Source organism: Peromyscus californicus, unplaced genomic scaffold, assembly GCF_007827085.1.
Source record: "Peromyscus californicus insignis strain IS unplaced genomic scaffold, ASM782708v3 Scaffold_3__1_contigs__length_106647218, whole genome shotgun sequence".
Classification (NCBI taxonomy): Eukaryota; Metazoa; Chordata; class Mammalia; order Rodentia; family Cricetidae; genus Peromyscus; species Peromyscus californicus.
In genome coordinates this window covers 19,553,042-19,578,303 of record NW_026294551.1, presented here as the reverse complement: position 1 = coordinate 19,578,303, position 25,262 = coordinate 19,553,042, and the positions used below count along the sequence as shown (strand labels likewise).

The following is a 25,262-nucleotide window of genomic DNA, read 5'->3' as shown; positions in this document are numbered from 1 at the left end:
AAATTTAATAGGTAATAATTGATCGATCTCTTTGGTAACTCATGTTTCTGGTCATCAGGAGAGACGGTGTAGGCTTGCTGATAGGGTAATTTTCCACACAATAGGCCCTTTTTAGCTTAGCTTTCTTTCCACCAGGTTTTGGGTGGGAGGTGGTTGGCAGTGAGGACACAGGCTGGCAATGACTGCATTAGAGTCCCAGTGTCCCTCAAAGTGGTAGCGATGGGCAAGAGGAAGCATGGGCACCGCTCCCACGGGCACTTCATGGCAGATACTCTCCCAGATGTACTGAATTGCTTCCTTGCCAGGCTGTGAGCGGTACAAGGTTAGGGACTCCTCAATGGTCCCAGAAGCCCCAGCACTAAGCAGACAGCTGGGCACACAGCTGGGGCGAAGGAAACATTTGTTGATGAATTGAAAGAGACAGCTATAGAAGAATCAGGAAGCAAAGCCTTTAATAAACAAACAAAAAGATCTCCCAGCCACTTATTACAGGCTAGGCCCAAGGGCAAGCAAGGCTAAGGACGGCAGTGGGCACGGGCAGATCACCATCTCAGCAGGCTCAAGAAGACCCTGTTTCACCTACCCTGGAAGTCCCGGCTCAGAACACGGAATAGGGACTGCATCTCTTACATACCAGGGATGCTGGTGACCTTGGCAGGAGAGGCTTAAATCAGGTCGCTCTGGGGGAAGGGGCTGGTTCGTGTCTGTTCCTCATGATTGGATAATTAATTTCCCAGTTTCTGCTGAAATCCTTGTCAATGGCTCTGAGTATGAGGATGAGAGCTGGGAATGATCCAAAGTGACCACTTAGAGCCCCTGATCTGGTACAGAGAAAGTCCAGGGCTCACTCAGTGTGGGGCACCCCATCCCATGGCCTGGCAGTACGGAGAGAGGCCAACTTGAGAGTCCCACAAATTAAATGGGTAACTAGAGGAGCTAATTCAGGCTGGACTTTGAGCCCCGAAGGTCTGCCTCCTCTCCACTCTCCCACCCTAGATAAGAGGAATGAGAGTCCAGGGCAGTGTAGATTTTGGACACGGGGCAGAAGAGGCCTGTTTCTGCACTTGCTAGCTGTGTGGCCTTGGACAAGTTCCTTAACTTCTCTATTCCTCATTTCCCCATCACTGAAATGAGGACATCCATACCTACCTTTGCTGGTCACTGTCACAGAAATCTTTCTGTAACTATCAGATATCCAAGATTCTTATTCTTCGGGGAGAGAGGCCAGCCTAGGTCCCTGATGGTGACAGAATCAAGATGGTCCTCCCCTCTGCGGTGCATAGTCCTCTCCCAAGCAGCTGGCTTTAATCCTCCTTAATGCCCTGCTTCTCCTTGGCACCACCACAGTGGTCCCCAGGTTCTCCAACCTTCTTTTCCCATTGGTTCCCCCCCCCCCCCCGCCCGGTTTAAAGCCACGGAGGATGCTGGCATAGTCACAGCTGGTTAGGTCTCAATTGACCTAGGTCCGTGTCCTCCAACCTGTTTGCAGATGGTTCCCTGTGGTCCTTCCTCAGTTCATCTCTGGGCTCAAAGAAGAGAGACACAGAGGTGGGGGACCTGGAAGGGGGCTCCCACCTCCTTAGTCGGGGACCCAGAGGGGGACCCCCGCAACCCTTACGTCCCACCACTACAGTGCTGCCGTATGTCTCCAAGGCGCGCGCTCATTGGTTGGATAATCTTGCGCTCGGGGGGTCTGCCTTCCCCAGGCCCAGGCCCAGAGACCCCCACGGCCCGGCTCTGGGCGGGCAGAGAGCTGCGGTTCTAGGACCCGGAGGCGCCTGGCGAGCACGCCGCCGTATTCTCGGCCTCGCCTGGATCTGCTCGGCTTCGGGCAGGTGCATCGGCGGCCGCCCCCTCCGCCGCAGGTGCAGGGCTCGGCAGACCCCGGCCGGCGTGCCATGGCTGCGGAGGACCCCCGGCCAGCGCCCGCGCCCGCCCCCTCCCTGCAGCCCGCCCCCCTGGGGCCGGGTGCGCGGCGGAGAACTGCGGTTTGCGCGCACCGGGAGCGGCAGCAGAAGTTCGAAAATCGCCGAGGGGGGAGCCCGCGCCGCAGCTTCCTGCCCCCGGCCCAGCCCTCTGGCCCCGGCCGCCTGCAGCCCGACTTCCTCCCCGAGCTTCGCTCGTCGCCCGCTCCCTCGGACGGGGCCGCCGCGATGGGACGCCGCACCCCGGCCCCTGCGCGCCGCTGAGCCGAGAGACGCCGAGCCCAGCCCCGCCACCCGCCACTGCCCTTCGCCCCCGGCTCCGGGAGCCTAGTCCGCGACCCCTTGGGAAAACTGGATCTCCGAGGCTGGAGGCGCCTGGCCGGCTGGGTGGGGACCACCATGGGCAACGCGGCCGGCAGCGCCGAGCAGCCCGCGGGCCCCACCGCCTCGCCCCCGAAGCAGCCAGCCGCTCCCAAGCAGCCGATGCCGGCGGCTGGAGAGCTGGAGGAGAGGTTCACGCGGGTCTTGGTGAGTGTGACCCGGTGCGCGCCAGGAGCCTGGGATGACAGGGGCTCCGTACGCGTCCCCGCCTCTTGGGACCCAGGTGCCGCTTGGAGATCCCTGGCCCACCTGCTGCCCCTCCAGGGGGTGGGAGTGACAGTGTCATCTTTCAGAGTGACTTAACACTCTCCCCCCACAAAAAACTTTCTTCAGCCACCTCCAGTAAGCCTTCTTAAGGGAACCCCCACCCCATGCTCCTAGGTCTCAAGGTGTCAAAAATGCCCTGTGAGGTTGGGTTCCGAACGCGCGCAGGGTGGGAGAAGGCTGGCGCCCCCTTTTCCACTGCACGCAGGCCCAGCTGCTGGGTGCGGGTCTGGAGTGCCCGCCCTTCTGCGTTTCAGGGTCAAAGATGGAAGGGGTTATAATTTAACCTCCTGGAAGCCGTAGCCCTAGTGGAGTATTTGGTTCTGGTTTGTTCTGGTGTGTCTGGCCTAGGAGTTGGACTCTCAAGTCCTCAGCTCGTGTTTCTGATCGCCCCCCGCGCCCCGCTTTGCCCCGGAATGGGTGCTTGCATCCACCGTGGTCACCCGCTCCTAACCACTGAAAGGAGTAACATTAGGAAGGGCGGGGTCAGGGTGGGTTGGTCACTCTGCCTTGGGCTGGAACCAAAGTCTGGACGGCTCCCCTCCCCCTTGGCTGTTACCTGCTTGGGAAATTGGGGCAGGGGATGGGATGGAGAGGGAGGAGCTGGAGTCTAGGCCCCTGGGGGAGGGAGCCATCAACTCAGGCTGAGCCTGGAGCAGTCAAAGTGTTTCTGGTAGGGTGGGCACTCCAGTGCAGGCAAAGGTTCCTAAGAAGGGTGGGAGGCAGAAGAAGGGTTGGGAAGGGGAAAGGCCACTCATTTTCACTTCCCCTCTTTACCCCAGCACCCTTTCCTGCTCTCTTTTGTAGGTGGTTGCCCAGTGGTCTGTCTACTGTTAGCCATCCCTTGCTGGACACTGGGTGACAGGGTGGACTGTTTCCTGGAGGCACTTCTCAGTTTCAGTAGGCTGGTGTTGCAGGTCTGAGGGTGGGCAGCCCAGGAGAGGTTCACTCTGGAAGCAAAGAAGTGCTGGACCTCTGTCCCCTCACCTCCTAGACAGCATTACTTCCCCACTTTGGCTAGCCAGGCATTAGACTTGACTTGCTAGATCCTTTGTATGATCCCAAAGGGGCACCTCCCAACAGTTCCTGAGAATCCTGGCTCCCGTCCCCTCCAAAAAAAGGACAAGAGGAGCCTGGGCATCTCTAAGATGGGGTGGGGCCTGTCCTTGGGAAGGCAGGGCCTCTGAGGGACATTTCAGACCAGGCTAGCCTCGAACTTCCCTACCTCTCGAACTTCCCTACCTCTCCACCTGCCCCTAACTCCCTCTTCTCCCAATTCAGACCTTGGCCAAGTTCAGCTGAGCTGAGGAAGTGGGGGAGGGGGCATGTAAGGAGTCTGAGTTAGTGATGAGGTCAGCCTGACAGGGGGGCCATGGGTCATCTTTCCCTTTATGCGTGTGTCTATGGATAGGGGTAGGTCTGGGCCCCAATCTGTTCAGTCATGGGGAGGAGGAGCCTTCTGAATAATTCAGACCAGTGGAAATTCCAAAAGTCAAGTGGAGATGTTCTGAAGTAAGGGTGGGACTTGACTGCCCTGGCCAGACTTATGGCTGTGGTGATGAAATGCAGCTGGGAGCCTCTGAGTGCCGGGACATGGAGGGAAGACCAGGAGATGGACCTTTCTGAGTCCAGGGCAGCAGCATACAAAGGGGTACCCATGCCTTTCGGGTCCCCTGGAACCCAATGCATCCCTTCTTCCTGGGTGGGTAAACCCATCCTCAGGTCACATGGTTTAGAACTGGCTTTTCTAGTTCCCTGACCATCAGGGTCATGAGCCCCACCTGAATTAACAGCCTTGACCTCTGCCTGAGGCTACCCAGGGCTAAAGATTTGGTGAACCCGGGAGTCTGACAGTTGGGTGTGGCTCCATGTGACCCCTACTCCTAGGGCCGGTGCTCAGTTTTTAGGTGATATCAATTCGAAAAGAACCTGAAGTTGTTGTGGGTGTCCCACCCTATGGATCCCCCAATGTTGGTTGGGGAACACAGTTCCCCAGTCACATGGCCCCAGGGAACCTATCATTTCAGCTTACCCCTTCATCCCCGGTAGGGAGCAGGATTCCAACTCCCTAAACTCTTCCTCTTCTCTTAGCCATGGCTCTTCTTTTTTATGGGTTTGGGGGTGCTTCCACCAGCCAGGCAAGGGGAGCAGAGAGATGTTTTCCCACCAAGGATGATGGGTACTACCTTCCCAAGAAGGCTGTGAGAGAGGGGGGGGGATGCCCTGCTTAAAATGGGGTTGGGGAGAAAGAGCAGGTTGAGCCAGGGTTTTTGGCTGCTGCCTTAGCAACCGCGGAGGAGCCATGGCTGCCCCACTACACAGGCCTGCTATGGTGGTGGGAACACCAGCCAGGCAGGCTCCTACGCTCGTGCCCAAGGCTGGGTGTCTTCCAGCACCTCCCTGTCTTCTCTGAGAGTCAGGCAGAGTGAGGGGTTGGCATGGCAAGCCACCCTGTCCAGGACAGCCAGGAGTGCTATGTATGTGGCTGGCCCCAGTGATCTGCCTGTGGCCCCGGGGTAAAGGAATAAGGGAAAGTGCCTGGGGATGCCTGTGTGAAGCTGAGTGATACTGTATGCAGGCGGGGCTGCACTATGAGGAGAGGAGTTTGCAAGGCAAGGCTCTAGCTCCCCGAGGGGCTCTTGCATCCAGGACATGGGCACTTTTTCAGGCAGTATGACCAGTCAGGACAGCCAATCGGAATATAGGTCCTTGGTGTTCTACCTCCGCTTCTGGGGCCGGTGGTAAAGAGCAGGTTGGACATCTCTACTTTGCTGGTCAGTGGCAGAGGTGTCACTCAGGTGCTTGGGGTGTCACTCAGTCCCTGTGCCTCTGGACTGTCTCCACAGTGGATCTCACTGGGGTGTGGCCTTGTGGCTAGATGCTGGGTTGGGCAAAGGCCGGAGCTGACATTTCCAGCAGGCAGGGCTAGCACATGCTGACCTGAAATGCAGGGGTGTAGCGGGCATGATTCACAATGGCATCTAGGGTCAGCTGGATGAGATGAGCAGGAGCAGGTGGGTTTGCCCTTGGGGCCACCTCTGCCTTTTTCTTGGGAATACAAAATTCTGGAAGGTGGCTTGGGTCTCCCTGCCTTTGAAGGGGTTGGGGTTTGGGATCATGCGGCGGAGTGGATGAGTTTCATCCTCGTCGCTTATTTCACGGGCGACCTTGGACAAGTTCACCTCTCTGAGCTCCAGTTTTTCATACATGTAAAAGAGGATAATAGGTATATGGCGACCTCCTAGGATCGCTGACGTAAAAGATTAAGCAGAGGGCTCAGTACAGATCCTACCAAGGAGCACATACTCCCTACAGTGCACAAAGGGAGCTGTCCTGGGCTTCTCCATCCTGAGGCCCTTTGCCCCTCCCCCACCAGGAACATCCCAGGCTGCCAGCCTTATTGAGTCACCCCCAGGTCCTCAGCTATCACAGGTCAGGCGGCCTCCTTGCCATTGCACAGGTTAGAAGCAATGAGGCCTAGACCGAAAACTGCCTGGTGGCCGGAAACCACGAGAGGGCGGGCCCAGCTCTCCTGCTGGGTGGAGTAGCACGGTGCTAACGGTGGCAGCAGCCGTGGTGTGCACACACACACGAGAAGGGGTTGGGAGGCCTCTACTTCCCTACACGGATAGTGTGCTGGGGGGGGGGGGTTCCCCCTGTGAGTAAGAACTCAGTGTGGGCAACAACAGGAAGTGTAGGGTGCTGGGTGGCAGGAAGCTACTGTGACTGTTCCTGGTTTCTCAGTCGGGGGATTGGGGCTAGGGCTGTCTGTAGCCAGGACCCCAGTACCCCTTACTTTGGGGCGGGGGCAACCAAACAAACTTTGAGTTTTTTTAAACCACATTGTCAGCTAGGTCTCCTCAGGCAAGTGACTTAATATCTCTGTGCTTCTGTTTCCCATCTGGGAAGTGGGGTTATCGCAGTGACTGGTTCCCTTGTTGATGTTTAAATGAGTTGATAATAGATCTACAATACTTGGAAGGGAACTGAGGCCCGAGAAGTGTTTAGGGGATATTAATTATTGTTGTTGTTGTTATTCTCTTGTTAGCCTGGATTATATGGGTGGCCAGGTGTGATGTCCTGGCTCTCACTCACCTCTGACCCTGGAGAAACTAGTAACTTTTGGGGTTCTCAGCTCCTGATGCAGGATGGGTTACGACATAGTTTCCTCTAAACCTGGGACTGCTTGTAAGAGCTCCTGCAAGTCTGTGTCCGGGATTTTAAGTGATGGATGCAACTGATTGTTTCTGCATATGTGCGGACGGCTTGAATGCCAAGGTTGGGACCTGATGGGGAGGGGGAGGGGCGGTGGCACAAACAGGCCTGGAGGGCGCCTTGGCATTTGGCCTTGTCATGCTGAGCTCCCGGGTTACCTGACACTGGAATTGGGGTCCACTTTCAGGAGCTTCCTGGACCTCAAGGGGCTGGGCTGTGAGGAAGGGGTGGGGTGGTGGGATGGAGTGCAAATTGAAAGTGAAATTGTAGGGTGTGGCAGTGTCCAGATGTGTCCAGAGTCTTCAGTCTCCTGGGACAGTGTCTCAGAAGTCAACAAGGCAGACAGTGCCAGGAGGGCAGGCTCATAGCATGAGTTTGCAGGGGCTGGGCCTGGAGGACCTGAAGCTGGGATCCACCTCTGGAGTCTCAAGAGGTCTGGGCAGGGAGAAAGGCTGTCCCCTCATAGTCTAATAGGAATATGAATGAAATCAGTACCATTTATTATTATTTTTTTGTTTGTTTGTTTTTGTTTTTCAAGACGGGGTTTCTCTGTGTAGCCCTGACTATCCCAGAACTCTCTCTGTAGACCAAGCAGGCCTCAAATCCAGAGATCCGCCTGCCTCTGCCTCCCAAGTGCTGGGATTAAAGGTGTGTGCCACCACCACCCGGTTCCTACTTATTTATTTTTTATACATTCTCTCACTATGTAGTCCAGTCTGGCTTCAGACTTGGAGCTAGCTTCCTGTCTCTGGCTCTAGAGTGTTGGGATTGTACTAGGCCTATGCCAAATGGCAAGCATCAGCTCCTTTGCTTGGCCACACCCCATCCAATTAACCCCATCTGCTTCCTCACCTGGCCTGAAGCAATAGGACTGTAGGGAAAGGGCCAGGACAGGTTTGACCAAACTTTGGAGCCAGCTTTGGGCAATGCAGATGTTTTCACAGCATCTCTGCTCACTTACCATCCCCCCTCCCCTGACCTTGAACTCTTCTGTGGACCCCTCCTGTCTCCTGTGCCCCACATTTGTGAGATGCCCCTTCCTGGCCGTGGGGCACCAGAGAACGTTATTATATCAAAATATAGCTTCTGAATATTGCCAGGACTCTGGGAGTAGGAGGCGGGCCAACCTGTGCCCATTCTGTGGAGGAGGAAGCTGAGGCTGACAGGCCAATAAGTTGACTAGGTGGACCCAGAGCCCACCTCGGTGGAACCTCTGCATCACAGCCGCTCTTCAGTACCTCTGCATCACAGCCGCTCTCCTCCATCCTCTCGGGAGGCAGATGGACCACTCATACGTGTGGACTAGCCCTTCCTGTCCTATCTGGACAATGTCAGCCAGCCTTTTGTAATCCCCCAGCACCTGCTCACTGTGCTAACAACCCCTCGCTGAAGGCCCTGGTATGGGACTTGGCTCCTAGCTTGAGGGTGGCCCTACCTCACCCCGAGTGAATGGCATTTGCTGGCCCATCTCCTGCTCCCTGGATACCCTGTTCCTTGGTGGGCACAGCCACAGCCAGGGAGCAGCTGCTAATGAGTGCTCAGCGCTGTCAGAGCTATTTCTGATTTCTGAGCCTAAATTTAGATTGTCTGGCAGGCTGGCACGTGGGCCTGGGGCCTGAAGAGTCCCAGGTAGGGAAGGGGTAAAGGGGCACCCTGCCTTCTGCCATTGTTGAGACAGGTACATCCAGCGGCCCCATGCGGAGGTTGTCTGTCCCTAACCCTGGAGTGGCCCTGAGGGTCTGAACTAGGGCTGTGGCTCAAGGCCAGTCAGCACCCCTCCCCCCACCCCTCCCCCCTCCACCCCTCACCCCTCCGCTTACTGGTTTCCTAAGGTAACCTTGGGCAGGTCACTGAATTAATTTGTGCCTGCATCTGTGAGATGGGCGTATAAACAGTGCCAGTGATGGCGGTCAGGACAAGAGGAGGTCAGTGTCTGGCATGAAATTCATTTAGGTACGGCTGGTTGTTAAACCTGACGATGGGCTTGTTACTGAAATTAGAATTACTGCTAGGTAGTCGTGGCACAGGCTTTTAATCCCAGCACTCAGGAGGCAGAGGCAGGCAGATCTCCGTGAGTTTGAGGCCAGCCTGGGCTTCAGAGCGAGTTCCAGGACGTAGTGAAACCCTATCTTGACAAACAAAACAAACAAACAAACAAAAATGAAGTGCTACTGGGCCATTCCAGAGCCAAACAGGTCTCCAAGGTAAGTGAGACCTCAGACATCCCACATCAGAGAGACTGTCCCTCTAAGGCTCAGAACCGTGGGCTCAGCATCCTCCTCCTTTCCCTCCTCTGCACTGGCTCCAGCTCCAGGGTCCTGGCAGGCCTGGCTCCCACTTCCTCTTTCTCCAGCCTGGCTTGTACCTCAGCCCCCCTAGCTCTGTCTCTGTCGGGTGAGGATAGATCAGAAAGACAGAGAGGAAAAAGTGGCTTCCGAGGCCCCCTGAAGTAGCGTAGGCCCCACCCCACAGCCTTCAGACCCCTTTTGGAAAGGCTCTGTGGTGCAGCAGGAGCAGGCCTGGTCTGCTGCAGTTTCCTCCGGCTAGGCTGGCTTTCGCAATGGGGACACAGGGATGACGTACCTCAGTCCCTGGCTGGCGTGTGGTGGGTGGGCAGTTTCACCTCACAAATAGGGCCCCAGCCGGAAAGCTTAGGCAATGGGGGCTGATAATACCCAGCTTCCTGTTCTCCGTGGATGAGTCAAGGCAGTGATTTTGGGGTGAGGTCTGGCCAGAGCCCCAGACCTAACCCTGCCACCCAAGAGAGGAAGCTAGCTGAGGAGTCTGGAGTGGGTGTGGCTCCTTCTCTGCTCCAGGGATGGCCTCTTCTCAGAGCCAAGGGTCAGAGAGCATATAGCCCGAACTACCAGAGTGGGTGGCAGACAACTCCCAGACTTTGGGCTGAGCTCCTTGGGGCTTCCTATATCCCCGGTAGAGATCCACACTAAACTGGGAGCTCCAGGAGGGCAGGAATTGGCATTGGGGGACTGACATATAGTTAGATTCTTATTAAATGAGGTTTCCTGGACTGGGGTGAACTGGTCTTGTTCTCTAGGTCTGTTGGGCTTGTCCTTAGGGACATGGGGACCCCTGCTTTTGGCAACACCCACTTAAACCCACAGTCCTGGCTGTACTGTACGTCTCATCTGACCTGTGGTGACAAGAACGTGCAGCTAGGGGAAGAGGCCCTGGGGAGAGTCCTGCTGATGTATCTTAGATCCTGGGGGGGCTGTGGGAGAGTCCCAGCCTGGGCCACCAGAACCACAGGCCCCGTGTTCTGCCTAGTCTGCGGTAGAATGGCTTCTCTCCCTAAATTCCCCCCACCTCTGCCGCTGTGACACGTCTTTCTGGAACTCCCTGGTGACTGACACACTGCCCTAAGCCCCTTCAACCCTCTGGGCCTAGTCTGTGCACACAAAGTGTCTGGTGACATGTAGGAGTGAGACGGCTTCCCCGTTAGATGGGGGTAGAGATCATGTCTTCTTAGCTCCCGTGAGTAAAATGGAGCCTAGAGGTGTTGAAGGTCCCTGAGGAATGTACCCACTTACCTCACGCCAGGTGTGCCAGGATGGTGATGTGATGGTGGCAGGGCCCAGTCAGTCTTAGATTCTGAATCCCCATCCCCCACCCCATCTCTTTCCAGCTTGGGCCCCAGGGCCTCAGGGATAGTGGCCTACCTCTCTGGGTCTCGGTTTTCTCACTGGACAACACTGCTTATCTGTTAGGATGAGAGGATGTACGTCTTTGAGGGAGCTTTGTGGACTCCCTGAAGATGCTCGTTCCCTCCTTCTTGGTTATGGGGGAGTCCTGGACTCAAGGGCCTTTGTCTTCCACCTCCCCAGAACTGTATGAACTTGCCTCCAGACAAGGTCCAGCTGCTGAGCCAGTATGACAATGAGAAGAAGTGGGAACTCATCTGTGACCAGGTAGGTGCCGGGAAGGCTCGCCTGCCCTTACCTCTGCTTTTGGGGCACCCTGCCCTGAAGACGCGGGAGCTGGCAGGAGAGGGGCCCCACCGTGCTGCCCAGGGGATATATCTACTGAGGTGATGGGGGGCCCTCGTAGGACTCTATCCTCCCTTGCAGGACCTGATCAGAAACTTTAGGGGTCCTCAGCAGGGGGTGTCCTAGAGAACTGGCAGCGGCTGCCCTCTCTGCTCCGCACACCTGGGGCCCTAGGGCCTCGCGCATGCTAAGCAAGCGGCCTACCACTGAGCTATGGCCACAGCACTTGAGTTTTTGTGTCTGGTTTTCAAACCCAGTCTTACTCCACAGCTCAGGCTGGCTTCAAAATCATGTTCCTCTGCCTTAGCTTCCAGAGTACTGGGATTATGTACAGGCGTGGGTCTCCATGCCCGGTGGCTTGACGCTCTTACCCTGGGTTGAGAAAAGGAGGAAATGTCCCTGGGTTTAGCCAACTGGAGGGGGAGGAAGGAGCAGGTACAGCTGTTTTTTATTTCTGAGGTCAGAGGAGACACAGTCAAGCAACCATCTCCAAGAGCAGACAGTTCAGACTGCTGGCCGAGCCCTGAGTTCCATGGGCTGCCTCATCCCTCCAACTGCTGGGGGCCCAGAGAACTCTTGCCTCATGCAGGGGTGGAGGTGGGTGGAGGCTGGTTGCTGCAGGGTCATCCAGAAGAAGAGGTAGGAGCTGCTTTTAAGCAGAGGCCTGGAGGCTGGCGGGTAGGGAGTTGGAGAGAGGAACCTCCCACTCTCCAGGACCCAGCGAAGCCTTCCACTAATGGACTGGGTTGAGATATACCAGCTGGGCATCCATCATGGCAGAGTTGGGGGTGCCCTAACGCCTCTGCAGTTGTCGTAGGTGTCCCTGTTAGAGGGCGCTGCCTGGATTCTCAGAGGGTAGGCTCAAAGACTGCAGAGTAGAAAGTGGGAGAGGGTATCTGGGCACATCTGAGGGTTTTGGGCTGGGAAGGATAGGAGCCTTGGGGGTGGGGGAGTGTCTCTGCTGTGGTCCTTGCCTCTGTGTGAGGGACTAGGGCAGCAGAATACAGGCAAAGAGCGCTCACAGGTTCCCATCTATGCAGAGGGACAGAACATCTGTTCTGAAGATGGCCTGTCTACCTGCCAGGGAGCTGGCTCCAGGTTGAACTTTCCACTCTAGTCCAGGAAGGGCAAGACAGGCCTGAATGAATAACCCAAGGCAGGGCCTCCGGCAGGACTGGCCTTAGTCCCCTGGCCCCAGGAGAGGCACAACCAGGCCTGAGGCTAAGGTTTTCCATATGTCCAAAGTTTGTACTTTTGGTGTTCCAGAAGCAGTTTAAGACAGCCTGGGACTTCAAGGCTGAGCTGAGAAGGGGGCGTTGGGAGGAAAACTACCCAGTGGTCTTTGGGTTGCTATGACCGACTCTCTGTACACTCCATCCATCTCCCCAGGAGCGGTTTCAAGTCAAGAATCCCCCCGCAGCCTACATTCAGAAGCTGAAGAGCTACCTGGATACTGGTGGGGTCAGCCGAAAGGTAGCAGCTGATTGGATGTCCAATCTGGGGGTACATATCTCCCTTTCTATTCTGCCCTCTTCCATCCTGTACTCTAAACAGCTGGGGCAGCCATGTATGTCTTTTTTTGTGGCCTTGTGTGAGTTCATGTAGAAGTGTGTATATGTAATTTAATTATTGGGGACTGAGCACCCCAGGCAGGCTCTCTCATAGACTCATGTATGTATCTTAGATGTACTTACATGATCATTCCTTTGTGTATTTCTATTGTGTGTGTACACATGTGTACCCTGTTTATTCATGCATAGATAGATGTACGTGGTGGATGTATGTATTTTGAGGTTTGTAGATATGTTTGTTCTCATGTGTATCCCTGAGTCCATGTATAGGAGAAAGAGAGAGAGGGAGAAAAATGAGTGTGTGTATACCCATACGTAAACAAATGGGTAGGCACCCTATGTGTACATATCCAGGGTCTCCTGGGTGGATGTGCAGGCTTGTGTTTGATGTGTCTGTGTCCAGTATGTTTGTGTAGAGATGTGCCTGTGTGCGTGTATGCTATAATCTCTGTATGGAGGTATGTCTGTGTACTCTGAGTCTTCAAACGTGTGTGGATATACCCTCCACGTCGGAGGGGGGGCGTGTAGTCCACGACTGTTCATTCTTCTGGGCAGGTGTGTGGAGGTGGTGGGGGAGGCTGAACGTGAAAGGCCGTGAACGCATAGTGCGGGTGGATACTTCTGGCTGCAGTCGCAGGACTGTGGGAGTCTGAGCGCATGGTGTGGGTGCATACTTCTGGCTGCTGCCTCAGGACTGTGGGAGTCTGGGCTCCACCTACAGACTCGTTTTTTGGCCCCCAGTTTAAGAGGCGAGTTCAGGAGTCTACGCAGGTGCTTCGGGAACTGGAAACTTCCCTGAGGACAAACCACATTGGGTGAGTTTAGGAAAACTCTGCCTCCTGGAAGCCTCTGGGGCTTTCCAGCCCCTCCATCATAGGCTAACCTTGTGGACCATTTCCTTCATTCCCTGCTGCCTGTGCTGGACTTCCATGCACAGCTGGGCTGTGGGTCCTGCTCTGGCCCTCAGCATCCCCTGGTATCCCTGAGTCTCTTGAGGATGGGGGATGGTGTTATGTTCTGGGGCAAGGGCACTCAAGGGTTTTTGCTTTGCGTGCTTGTTGCTCACTTGGGCAGAATTCTTTCTGGCTGCAACTCATGGAACCTTGTCTTCTGCAGGTGGGTGCAGGAGTTTCTCAATGAAGAGAACCGTGGCCTGGATGTCCTGCTTGAGTACCTGGCCTTCGCTCAATGCTCTGTCACGTAAGCTCCTGTCTCCAACCCTCAGGCTGCCTCTCAGAGTCCTGATCACACATTCCTAGGCCTCAGCTACCCCTCTGAACAGGAACTGATCTCTTGCCCTGTCACGGGACAGTTGGACTTGGCTCTGGGCAGTGGTTCTTGGGAAGGCCTGTCCTCAGCCAGAAGGGACGTTCCTACCCCCTTCACCTTGCTCAGCGTAGAGTCATAGATGAGCCAGGCTGTGGTGGTCCAGATCTCTAATCCCAGCACTTGGGAGGCAGGGACAGTCAGATCTCTGTGAGTTCTGGCCAGCCTGGTCTACAGAGTGAGAAGCTGTCTCAAAACAAAAGCAAAAACAAAAACGAGAGCCATGAATGAACATAGCCTCCTCCTCCTGCCTCAGTCTTTCCTGCAAATCTGCTCTGCCTAGCATGTCCCTCTGCCCCCATTTAAGTGTCCCCTGTGGGGCTCCTTCCATCGCATCTCTAGGTATGACATGGAAAGTACAGACAATGTGGCCTCAAGTGCAGAGAAGAGCAAGCCCCTGGATCAGTCCGTGGAAGACCTCACCAAGGCACCACCCTCATCTGTGCCCAAAAGTCGCCTGACCATCAAGTATGTGGGGCCCCAGATGGGATGATGGGAGAGTAGAGGATGGGACTGCACACTGCCACATCTAACCAGGACCCCGACGGACCGTGGGAGGTGTAGTTCAGCATGGGGGATCAGAGTCTTGGCTTCTGGACACAAGTATATTAAATCTTCAGGTGCAGGCACCTAGAGACTAGGATCTGAGGGGGACTGGAATAAGGAGAGGGCTTGGGGGTTGGTAGGATCCCTTTTGTACCCATCTAACCCCTTGTTTCTTCCTATGTGGCCTCCAGGTGCCCCCCTTCTCCCCGGTACGTAGTCACCTGGGGGCAGGTGCATGCTGGGCCGACTCTGTGGGGTGGTGGGTTGGAAGACGCAGTCAGCTGATGCCCCTGAGTTCAGCTGCTGCGGATTGGTTTCCTCATCCTGACAGGATGTTCTGCCATCTTGTTGGGAGGCAGGGAGGGGGAGGAGATGACCCTGGAGCACTGGCTTCCTGTGTTGGGTCTGAGGGACCAAATGTATGTTTATCTATTTGTGTGTGTGTGTATGTGTGGTCAGTGTGTGTGTGTGTGCCAATAGCTGATCCAGCTAAGCATGACTTGTAGATGAGTGCTGGGGATTTGAACTCAGGTCTTCTTTCTTTATAGCAAGTGATCTTACCAACTAGCCATCTCCACAGCCCCGTAAAATACATGCACATACATATCTATGTGTACACACACACACACACACACACACACACACACACACACACACACTGTCATTGGGACTTGCATCCAGGGCTTCAGGCATTTTAGGCAAGTACTCTTACACTGAGCTACACCACCAGCCTGGACCAACTGTATATTAGGCCCCAAGATCTCACATTGTTTCTTTCCTTCATTCATTCACTTAACAAACATTTTTTTAGACACTTACTAGATATACTTCCTAAATAGCACCTATTAGTGGTAAGTGCTCACAAGACAATTCATCCTGCTTTCGGGGGCCACAGTCTAGCGGAAAGGCAATTTAGTGTGGAGCATAATCACAGAGATGTGACCTGCATCCCTGAGAAGGCAGGTGTCCATTGCTTGTGGGTACTAGGAAGATTTCCAGAAGAGGTGACATGGGGATGATGTCTGACGGATGGACGGATGGACAGTGGCCTCAGAGCAAGCGATGGGGATGCGGGGAGCAGCATGAACAAAGACTGAGACACTTTTGAGCAGTGATAGGAAAGGTTGATGTGGCAAGCAGTAGGGAGGACTCAGTTGGAGAGGTGGAACTGGCTAGCCGGGCTAGAAAAGTTACAGAAATGTCGCGAAAACCTCAAGAGTAGCAGAGAGCACACTCGGTATACTCCTACTAGGTGCCAGGCTGGAGCGCATTACACAGTCCCAACAAGCCTGTGAGGAAGGTATTCTTGAGGCTGAGGAGACAGCTCAGTCAGTAAAATGCTTGCCCCGTAAGCAAGAAGGCCTGAGTTGAGTCCCTGGCATCCCTGGAAGAAGTTGGGTACGGTGGTATGAGCTTGTAATCCCAGACTGGAGAGGCGGGGATGAGAAGATCCCCGAGGCTCAGTGGCCAGACAGCCTAGCCTAACTGGCGAGCACCAGGTCCCAGTGAGAGACCTTGTCTCAAAAGAACAAAGCAGGGGCTCGGGAGACCACTTGGGGGTTAAGGGCTTCTGCATAAGCTGGCGGACCTGAGTTTGGATCTCTAGCAGCCATGGAAAAATCGGGCACAGCTGCATGCACCTGTGTTCGCACCCCTGTGTGGGTGCCCCTGTGTTCTCAGTGCTGGGGAGGTAGACGGGAGGACTTCTGGAACTTGCTGGCCCGCCAGTCAGTAGACACAGAGTGTTTTGGGTTTAATAAGAGACCCTGTCTCAAAAACAAATAAAGACTGATAAAGGAAGATACATGAAACCTCTGGGCTTCACATGCACACTGAAGTGCACACATGTGTGCATACACACACACACACACACACACGTAGAGGAAATGCATAAGCACTCACACACACACTTGCACACACATGAAATGTATACACATGTACACCCAAAGAAGGTATCTACCATTGCTGGGTATGGCGGTGTAAAGCTGGAAGGAGGCCAGCCTGGTCTACTTGAGACCTTGTCTCACTCCCCCTGCCTCCCCCTGTGTGGAACTAATGCTGCCATTCCCTTTACGAGGAAAGTGAGGTGCAGGGAGACCAAACGCCCCCCTCCTAAGTGGTGAGCGGCAATGTTCTTGCATCTAGGCACTTGAGTTTAGTCCGCCGCCTCTCAAGATGGAAGATGAGCCCAAGTGGTTGTGAGCGCCACCTTGTGGAGACATTTCTGGTGTCTCGCTATTTCCAAGCTTTGCCTTTGGTGGGCTTTCCATTCACAACACAGCTCTGCTCCCTCCCTCCCAACCTCCCTCCCTCCTCCTCCCCCTCTCTCCCTCCCTCCCTCCTTCTCTCCCTCCCTCTCTTTTTTCGTCTTTGAGTCAAGCTCTCATGTAACCTAGGCTGGCCTCAAACGCCCTACTATGTAGCCAAGGCTGGTCTTGAACCCCAATCCTCTTGCCCTTACTTCTCAAATACTGGAATTACAGGCACGTGCCACCATGCCTAGCTCACAGCAGCCCTTTTAAAAACCAAGTCTTTGAAAGGACGTTTGCTGCCTTTAACAACCCTTACCACCACACCCCCGTCCCCAGCATGCCGGCCCTGAGGAAGGCTGCCTGCCTTCAGCTGGTCTGTCGGGTTGGGTAGATAGTAAACCGTGGCTTAGAGTTCCAGATATGTCCCCCTCACTCCAAAGGACATTTTACTGGTGTGTGGAACAGGAAGCTGGGGATTGGGGCTCTGACCCTGCTGCCTCTTCCACATCCACCAGGCTGACACCGGCCCACAGTAGGAAGGCCCTGAGGAATTCCCGAATCGTCAGCCAGAAGGATGATGTCCATGTGTGCATCATGTGTCTGAGAGCCATCATGAACTACCAGGTCAGCTGTGGTGTGGGGTTGGGGCCTCAGGGAGCTGGCTTGTCCCTATGGGGCCTGTACAAGCTACTGGCTGATCTCTGTGAGTTCAAGTCCAGCCTGGTCTATAGAGTGAGTTCTAGGACAGCCAGGGTTACACAGAGAAACCCTGTCTCAAAGACAAAAGAAAAAAACAAAGAAAAAAAAAGGAGGGGAGGGCTTGACTTCTTAAGAGTTTATGGCTGGATCTGAAGAGCTTTGGGCATTAGAGGCCAGAACAACATGGCCCAGACTATGCTGAGGGTGTTGGCAATCTCGGGGACCTGCCTGGAGGTGCTGACCTCTTCTCTCTCCCCAGTCCGGCTTCAGCCTTGTTATGAACCACCCAGCCTGTGTCAACGAGATCGCTCTGAGCCTTAACAACAAGAACCCCAGGTGAAGTCTATGCCCTAACTGCTTCTGTCCTTGCAAACTCTGTCCCCTATCCCCAGGACTGCTGCCCACCCCACCCCAGCTCCCCAGTCCTCAGGTCCCTGCCACCCCTGCTGTGGGGACTAGCCTCCCCCTTCTCTTTCCAGAACCAAGGCTTTGGTGCTGGAGCTGCTGGCAGCCGTGTGCCTGGTGCGGGGAGGACACGACATCATTCTTGCAGCCTTTAACAACTTCAAGGAGGTACTGGGTCCGCCATCCCAAACCTACTTGCCCTTCTGGTACTGCTTGGAGTCTGGTTGCCGGAAGTTGTGGCCTCTGATAGGGCATCTGAGTGCTGGGATGAAAGGTGTACGCCACCACGCCCAGCCAGTCAACCAATCTTTAAGGAAGGATATGAGTTAAGCATGTTGGTACAGACTGTAATCCCAGAGCCAGGAGGATTAGGACTTCAAGATTATCACTGGCTATATAGTGAGTTCAAGACTAGCCTCTAAGCTCCAAAACCCAAAACCCTAGATCTCTGTGAGTTTGAGGCCAGCCTGGTCTACAGAGTGAGTTCCAGGACAGCCAAGGCTGCACAGAAAAACCCTGTCTTGAAAAATCAATCAAACAAACAAACAAAAACAAAAACAAACCCCAAACTTATGCCAAAACAAAAACCAATCCAACATAAACCCTGTCTCAAAAAAAAAAAAAAAAAGAGAACGGGCTGGCTGGATATGTTCATTCATTCTTGTTTTGTTTTGTTTTTTTTTTTTTTTTTTTTGGTTTTTCGAGACAGGGTTTCTCTGTGTAGCCTTGCGCCTTTCCTGGAACTCACTTGGTAGTCCAGGCTGGCCTCGACCTCACAGAGATCCGCCTGGCTCTGCCTCCTGAGGGCTGGGATTAAAGGCGTGCGCCACCACCGCCCGGCCATTCATTCTTTCATAAATGTTTGCCGAGGGCTGACTATGTACCAGGCACAGAAGCAGGCCCTTAGGATACATCGGTGAGCAAAAGAAATGGAAAGTCATGAGAGGGCTGGGGTAATGGTACTCGTTCAATAAAGTACCTACTATGCATACATGAGGACCTGAATCCCCCACCCCACATAAAAAAGTCAGGTTTGCCAGGCGTGGTAGCACGACTTTAATCCCAGCACTCCAGAGGCAAGGGCAAGTGCATCTTTGTGAGTACCACCCATGGCTGCACAGCAAGACCATGTTGCACAAACAGACAATCCCAGGGGCTGGAGAGATGGCTCAGTGGTCAAGGGCACTTGTTCTTGCAGAGGACCCTGGTTTGATTCCCAGATCAAAAGGCAACCCACAACTGTCCACAACTCCAGTTCCAGGGCATGTGATACCCTTTTCTGACCTCTGTAGGCACCAGGCATGCTTGCATATACATGCAAGTATGCACTCACATACCTAAAATAAAATAAATAAATCTTAAAAAAAAAATCGAGCCAAGTTTAGTGGCATGTGATTGTCATTCCAGTACTGGGGAGACAGTGACAGGCAGTTCTCTGGAGCTCACTGGCAGTCAATCAAGCCTGCTCTGTGAGCACCAGGCCACCGAGACACCCTGTCTCTGAACACAGTGTGAAGCTGGAGAGACAGCTCTGTGGACCTGGGTTCGGCTTCCAGCAGCTACATCAGGAGGCTCACAACTGCCTGTAACATCAGTTCCAGGGTATCCAGTGCTCTCTGTGGCCTCTGCAAACACCCACACTCACATTTTACACATATGTTTAAGCAGGAACACATATAGTAAATAAATATTTTTGAAAAAGATGGATTTGAGCTGGCGGTGGTGGCGCACACCTTTAATCCCAGCACTGGGGAGGCAGAAGCAGGTGGATCTCTGAGTTTGAAGCCAGTCTGGTCTATAGACTGAGTCCCAGGACAACCAAAGCTACACAGAGAAACCCTGTCTCAAAACAACAACAACAACAACAACAAAAGATGGATTTGCTTCTGAAGACCTTGGTTTGATTCCTGAGGTTGACCTTTGGCTTCTACACACATATGCACATATATATGCATGCAAATGCCTATAATGAAAAGTCAGGAAACCGCTTATCAATGAGCGACTTATGTCGTCTTAGAAAATGCTACATGTTAAGGGGGACAGGGTTGCCACAGGAGAGGGAACTGCTTGTAGGGAAGGCCTGGCTGAGAAGTTGAAGCTTGACTGGTCACAGCTTTGAAGATGCTGGGGGATTGGGAGTGGTGGTTCTCTTTGCCAGCACACCATGTGGTTAGGACAGTGGGAGTGCACCCCAATGCTAGTGCAGCCAGGGTGGGGTGTGTGACCCATTATTTAGTGACCTCCATTCTCCCTCTCCAGGTGTGCGGAGAGCAGCACCGTTTTGAAAAGCTGATGGAATATTTCCGGAATGAAGACAGTAACATTGACTTCATGGTGAGCTTAGAGCTGGTGTGTGTGTGTGTGTGTGTGTGTGTGCGCTGAGGATTGACTGGGCCCTGTTGCATGCTGGGAGCAGCTGAGGACCTGGGTGGCTGGGCTCAGGGCTTGCTGAGTTGTCAGTGGGAAAGGGTAGATGTCGGGGGAGTAAGGACTGGACCAAGAGGACCTGAGGGTTATAAGACCAGGCTAGTGGAATGTGAACTGTGGAGAGGGAGGGAGGCTTGGGGACAAATAGGAAGTGGAAGAGAGCAGCACTGGTGTTCCTGGCCCCCAGGTGGCCTGCATGCAGTTCATCAACATCGTGGTACACTCAGTGGAGAACATGAACTTCCGTGTCTTCTTGCAATATGAATTCACCCACCTGGGCCTGGACCTGTACTTGGAGGTGAGCCTTGCATCACACCCCCTGCCCCCCTGACTGAATTACCCACCCACTGTGGAGTATGTAGTTATGTATGTAGTGTGTAATGAGCAGGTTTTGAGTTCAAATCCTGGCTCTGAGAGCTGGGTTTGGTGATACATGGCAGCAATCATATCACGTGGGAGGCCAAAGCAAGAGGGTCTCAAGTTCAAGTTCAGTCTGGGCTTCCCTCTTCCCTCTTCCAAAATGGTAAAACAAACAAACAAACAAACAAAAACCACCCACAAATAAACAGAATCCTACTCTGCTGCTTGCTAGCCCTGTGACCTTGCACACATCTGCTCATCCTTCTGAGCCTGTTTTCCTGTCAATCACAGAGGCAATAAAGACTCTAAACATGTAGAGATCCTGGCACATGACGGATACCTAGTATAACATCTGTCACTGAGATCCTGGAACAGGCTCAGGTGGCTCTGGATGTGACCCAGGAGCATCAGCTGAGGCAGGTGCCCTGACACCAGGACATGATGGGGAGCCCAGAGATACACATTGGGGGGCTGCCTCAGCCTGAGTCTGGGTGTTGGGAAGAGGGAACAGAGGAACGGGTGAGCAGAGAAGCCAGAGCTTCTGGCCTGGTTCCTTTGGGAGGCTTTCTAGAGGGGTGGGGCCTTTGGGACTGGATCTCCTAAAGCTAGGACTGCAAACACCAAGAGGAGGCGAGGCCGGTCTAGCCACACAGTAGAATGAGATACATCTGGAACAAGGAAAGTTGTCTGACCTAAGCTCCAGCATGGCTGAGCCTTGAAAGAAGAGAGAAGCCAGAGGCGACAGACTGAATAGAGGGCTGGAAAGATGGTCTAATGATTAAGAGCACTTACTACTCCTGCAGAGGACCCGGGACCCTCTGTGGTTCCCAGCACCCATGTCAAGAGGCTCAGTCTCCTGTAACTCCAGTCCCAGGGGATCAGATGTGCTCTCCTGGTCTCCGAGAACATCAGAACTCATGTGGTGTCCATCAGCGCTCACAGGGACACACATACATAAAAATCCCTGAATAGTATATGACTTTTAAAAATAAGAAATGTCCAGAATGGCTAAATCCATAGAGGCAGAAAGTAGATTCATGGCTGCCGGGGGCTGGAGAGGAGATAATGGAAAAGAAACCCTACCTGGCCTAGAGTTTCCATCCGGGGTATTGAGCTTTTAGAAAAGAGGTAACACATCTTAAAATAGTGAATTGTGTGGCATGTGAATTATATCAGTCAAAATTAAAAGCTAACCAGAGCCCAAGTACTCTGGGTTCTAGTGGTGGTGGTTGGATAGACACCCTGCCACCACCTCAGACCTCACCACGCTCCTGCTGTCTGGGGACAGAGGCTCCGGCTCACCGAGAGTGACAAGCTGCAGGTGCAGATCCAGGCGTACCTGGACAACGTTTTTGATGTGGGAACCCTGCTGGAGGACACAGAGACTAAGAATGCAGTGCTGGAGCACATGGAAGAGCTGCAGGAGCAGGTGGCACTGGTGAGAGCCGACCCCAACCTAGTCCATCATCACACAGTGGGCCCACAGAAGGCTGTCTCGGGGCTCCTCTTGTGCAGCAAGTACTGAATGGAAGACATAGTTCTGGGTGTAGATTGGAGGCGGCAGTCTGCCTGGGCTCTGAGTTTGCCCTCGATCCAAATCCGGAGTCCTTTTGGTGTCTTTCTCAATGAGTCTTCGGGGAGCGCCCACGCTGTGTGGGACTTGTGCGCAAAGCAGGCACCTCCTCCCGGCGCAGATTCCAAACCCCGACTCCAGTGAACTAGATCTTGGGGTCCCTCTCAGCACAGCCTTCTCCCCTACCACCTTTCTGTGCACTGGTGCCTCGGTTTCCCCCCTCTTCCTTTATCTGGGTTCAGGTGCCAGGCTTGGCCCACCCTTGGCACGCTGGGCCAAGCGGATGTGGGAGCCACCCCCAGCCCTCCAGGCAGGCTTGCCTGATGCCGCCCCCCCTCACCCGCGGCGGTGCCAGTGCCTGGCCGCGGGTGGTAGCTCACCATGTGCTGGTGCCACAGCTGACAGAGCGGCTTCGGGACGCAGAGAACGACTCCATGGCCAAGATCGCTGAACTGGAGAAGCAGCTAAGCCAGGCCCGCAAGGAATTGGAGACCCTGAGGGTGAGCTGTGGGTGTGGGCTGGGCCAGGCTGGGGTGTGGGCCGGGCCAGGCTTCCCAAGGAGACTTCTCCGCTTGTCATCCCAGTATATCCCAGAAGAGGATTGGGGCGGGGTTGCTCTATGCCAGAGCGCTTGCCGGTGGGCACTAATCCTTCTCCTGGGGCTCGCAGGAGCGTTTCAGCGAGTCAAACCCCATGGGCACTGCCAGACGTATCCCTGAGCCTGAGAAAGTGCCTGCCCCTGCCGTGGTGCGACCTTCAGCTCTCGAGCTTAAAGTGGAGGAGCTTGAGGAAAAGGGGGTTAATCCGAATCCTGCGGGGGCCCGGGGATGTCGTCTCCATCGAGATCCTTCCAGGAGCGGTGGCGACACCCAGTGGTGACAGCGCACCAACTCCGGGGGTGCCCACTGACTCTCCTAGCCCAGGTGCACAGTTGCTTCATGCTGGGGGAGAGAGACCAGGGCAGGGAAGGGTATCGTGGGGGATATACCTGGCTGTGAAAGATAAGGAGGTTGGGATTGTGGGCATGGTACAGGTACACGCAGGTGGGTTGAAATGGGTTCGGGATGCATGCATTGGGCAGGGAGGTGGCAGAGACCCCCCCTCCCCACGCCAAGAAGTTGACGAGTTTCTCCCACGCCCTCGCTGGGCTCACTTCTCCCACCTGCAGCAGAGTCGGTTCCCGGAGCAGCATCACCACCGCCGCCGCCGCCACCACCACCCCCGCCACCCCCCACTACCTAACCTCCAGTCCCCGCAGGAAGCCCTTCCCTCTGCACCCCCGCCGGCCCCGCCCCTCCCAGGCTGCGCAGAGCCTCCACCTGCACCACCGTTGCCTGGAGACCTGCCGCCCCCACCCCCTCCACCCCCACTTGGTACTGATGGGCCAGTACCACCCCCACCCCCACCCCCTCCGGGAGGGCCTCCTGATATCCTTGGAGGACAAGGCCCAGAGATAGGCCCAGGTAAGTGGGGTGGACTATCTCAGATCTTCTAGGGCTGGTGGGGAAGCGGAGCAGTGCCCCCTCCCATCCCCCGGGGGTGTCCTCCAGGACCCTCTCTACCTAGGAATCTCCTCCTGCCTCCTGCCTGTCTTGTTAGGCCTGGCTGGGTTAGTTCCCTCCAGTGTCTGCATTGCTCACCACCTCCTTCCTGCTCCCAGGGGTGAAAGCCAAGAAACCCATCCAGACCAAATTCCGGATGCCACTGCTGAACTGGGTGGCATTGAAACCCAGCCAGATCACAGGCACCGTCTTCACTGAGCTCAATGATGAGAAAGTGTTGCAGGTGAGTGGGCACCAGAGAGCTGCAGGGTCATGCTGGGCATAGGGGTGCTCATCTCCTTCAGGATGGGGACGCCCAGGGCGTGGGCTTTAAGACCCTGGGTTGGTGCATCCAGGAGGCAGCATCCTGACCCATGCAGGCTCTCCTCTCCCCGAGTGTGGCCTCTCCTTTCTGCCCAGTCCCCACAGACAACTAAGGCCTGGGCCCTTCTGATTCTAGTTTCACCTTGGAATGGGTTCCCTGTCCTCTGGGCCATCTGTTTTCTCTGCCTGGAATAATCTCCTTCACTGCTGGCTGCTCGGCCCTTCCTTCAGCTTTAATGGCCGGGAATCTGGGTCCTCTGTTGTGTTCTTCTCTGTCACACCTTTCTTGTGTCTCCCCTGTATCTCCTGTCAAGGCTGTGGTCAAGCTAGCTCACTGGCTATTCTGTCCAATGGTGTTCTGTCAGGCTACACTAACGACCTTAGCTCTGGGCACAGTGTTGAGCCCAGAGTGTGGGCAGATCTTGGCTCCACTCAGCTTAGTATTCCCTTCCTTGCATTCCTAGGAGCTAGACATGAATGACTTTGAGGAGCAGTTCAAGACCAAATCTCAAGGCCCCCAGCCTGGACCTCAGCACTCTGAAGGGGAAGGCAGCCCACAAAGCTCCCACCAAGGCAACACTCATTGAGGCCAACCGGGCCAAGAATTTGGCCATCACCCTGCGCAAGGGCAACCTAGGGGCAGACAGAATCTGCCAGGCCATTGAGACGTGAGTACCTGCACTGGGGTGTGGCCCAGTCTTCTTGCTAGCCTAGGATCATCAGGCAGAGCTTAGTAAGAACCCCAGCAGTAGCCGGGCGGTGGTGGCGCACGCCTTTAATCCCAGCACTCGGAGCCAGAGGCAGGTGGATCTCTGTGAGTTCCAGGTCAGACTGGTCTACAAAGTGAGTTCCAGGGCAGCCAGGGCTACACAGAGAAACCCTGTCTTGAAAAACCAAACCAACCCCCGCCCAAAAAAAAAAACCCACCAGTGAGACACAGAATCCACCAAACTTCACACCAGTCCTGGTCAGGGAACATCGTCCTCATTTTCTTGCCAAGAAAACTAAGACTGTACATGCCCAGATTGAGACCTCCCCACTCGCTTCCTGCTTCTGCCCAGCATGGGCACCCAGGCCAAAGGATTTATATATAGCATCTGCCAGCGTTGTATGATAGGACCGGAGCTTCCCGTGACTCCTGTCTCTGGTTCTCTGAAGCCGTCTACAAAACTGAATGTCGACGGTTGTTTATTCTGTCATTTTCTTTGGGACTTGTAAGTGTGGGACGACACCCACTCTCCCCTCTGTTTCCTCATGCAGGTATGACCTTCAGACTCTCAGCCTGATTTCTTGGAGCTGATTTAAATATATTTCAAAGTAATAAAGATATCTAACCCTTTTATTATTATTTTGTATCTGATAATTGTGTACATTTGGTAATGCATATATTTGTTTTTTTGTGAAAATTTTCCAAATTAAACATCTATTAGATTACTTGTATGATAATTA

General features: G+C 54.4%; 1 protein-coding gene across 1 annotated transcript; it reads left to right on the top strand.

Moving 5' to 3' along the window:
- Positions 1 to 1,899: 1,899 nt before the first annotated feature.
- Fmnl1 (formin like 1) lies at positions 1,900 to 25,113 on the top strand. Its single transcript, XM_052756371.1, is given in 22 exon segments — positions 1,900 to 2,453; positions 10,628 to 10,711; positions 12,179 to 12,292; positions 13,102 to 13,175; positions 13,477 to 13,560; positions 14,029 to 14,154; positions 14,424 to 14,441; positions 17,000 to 17,108; positions 17,443 to 17,519; positions 17,663 to 17,756; positions 19,848 to 19,922; positions 20,203 to 20,313; positions 21,664 to 21,813; positions 22,347 to 22,448; positions 22,618 to 22,743; positions 22,745 to 22,871; positions 23,117 to 23,175; positions 23,177 to 23,411; positions 23,609 to 23,733; positions 24,278 to 24,328; positions 24,330 to 24,481; positions 25,074 to 25,113. Coding segments are annotated over 22 exon segments (2,262 nt in total). The 5' UTR covers positions 1,900 to 2,324.
- The last annotated feature ends 149 nt before the right edge of the window (positions 25,114 to 25,262 follow it).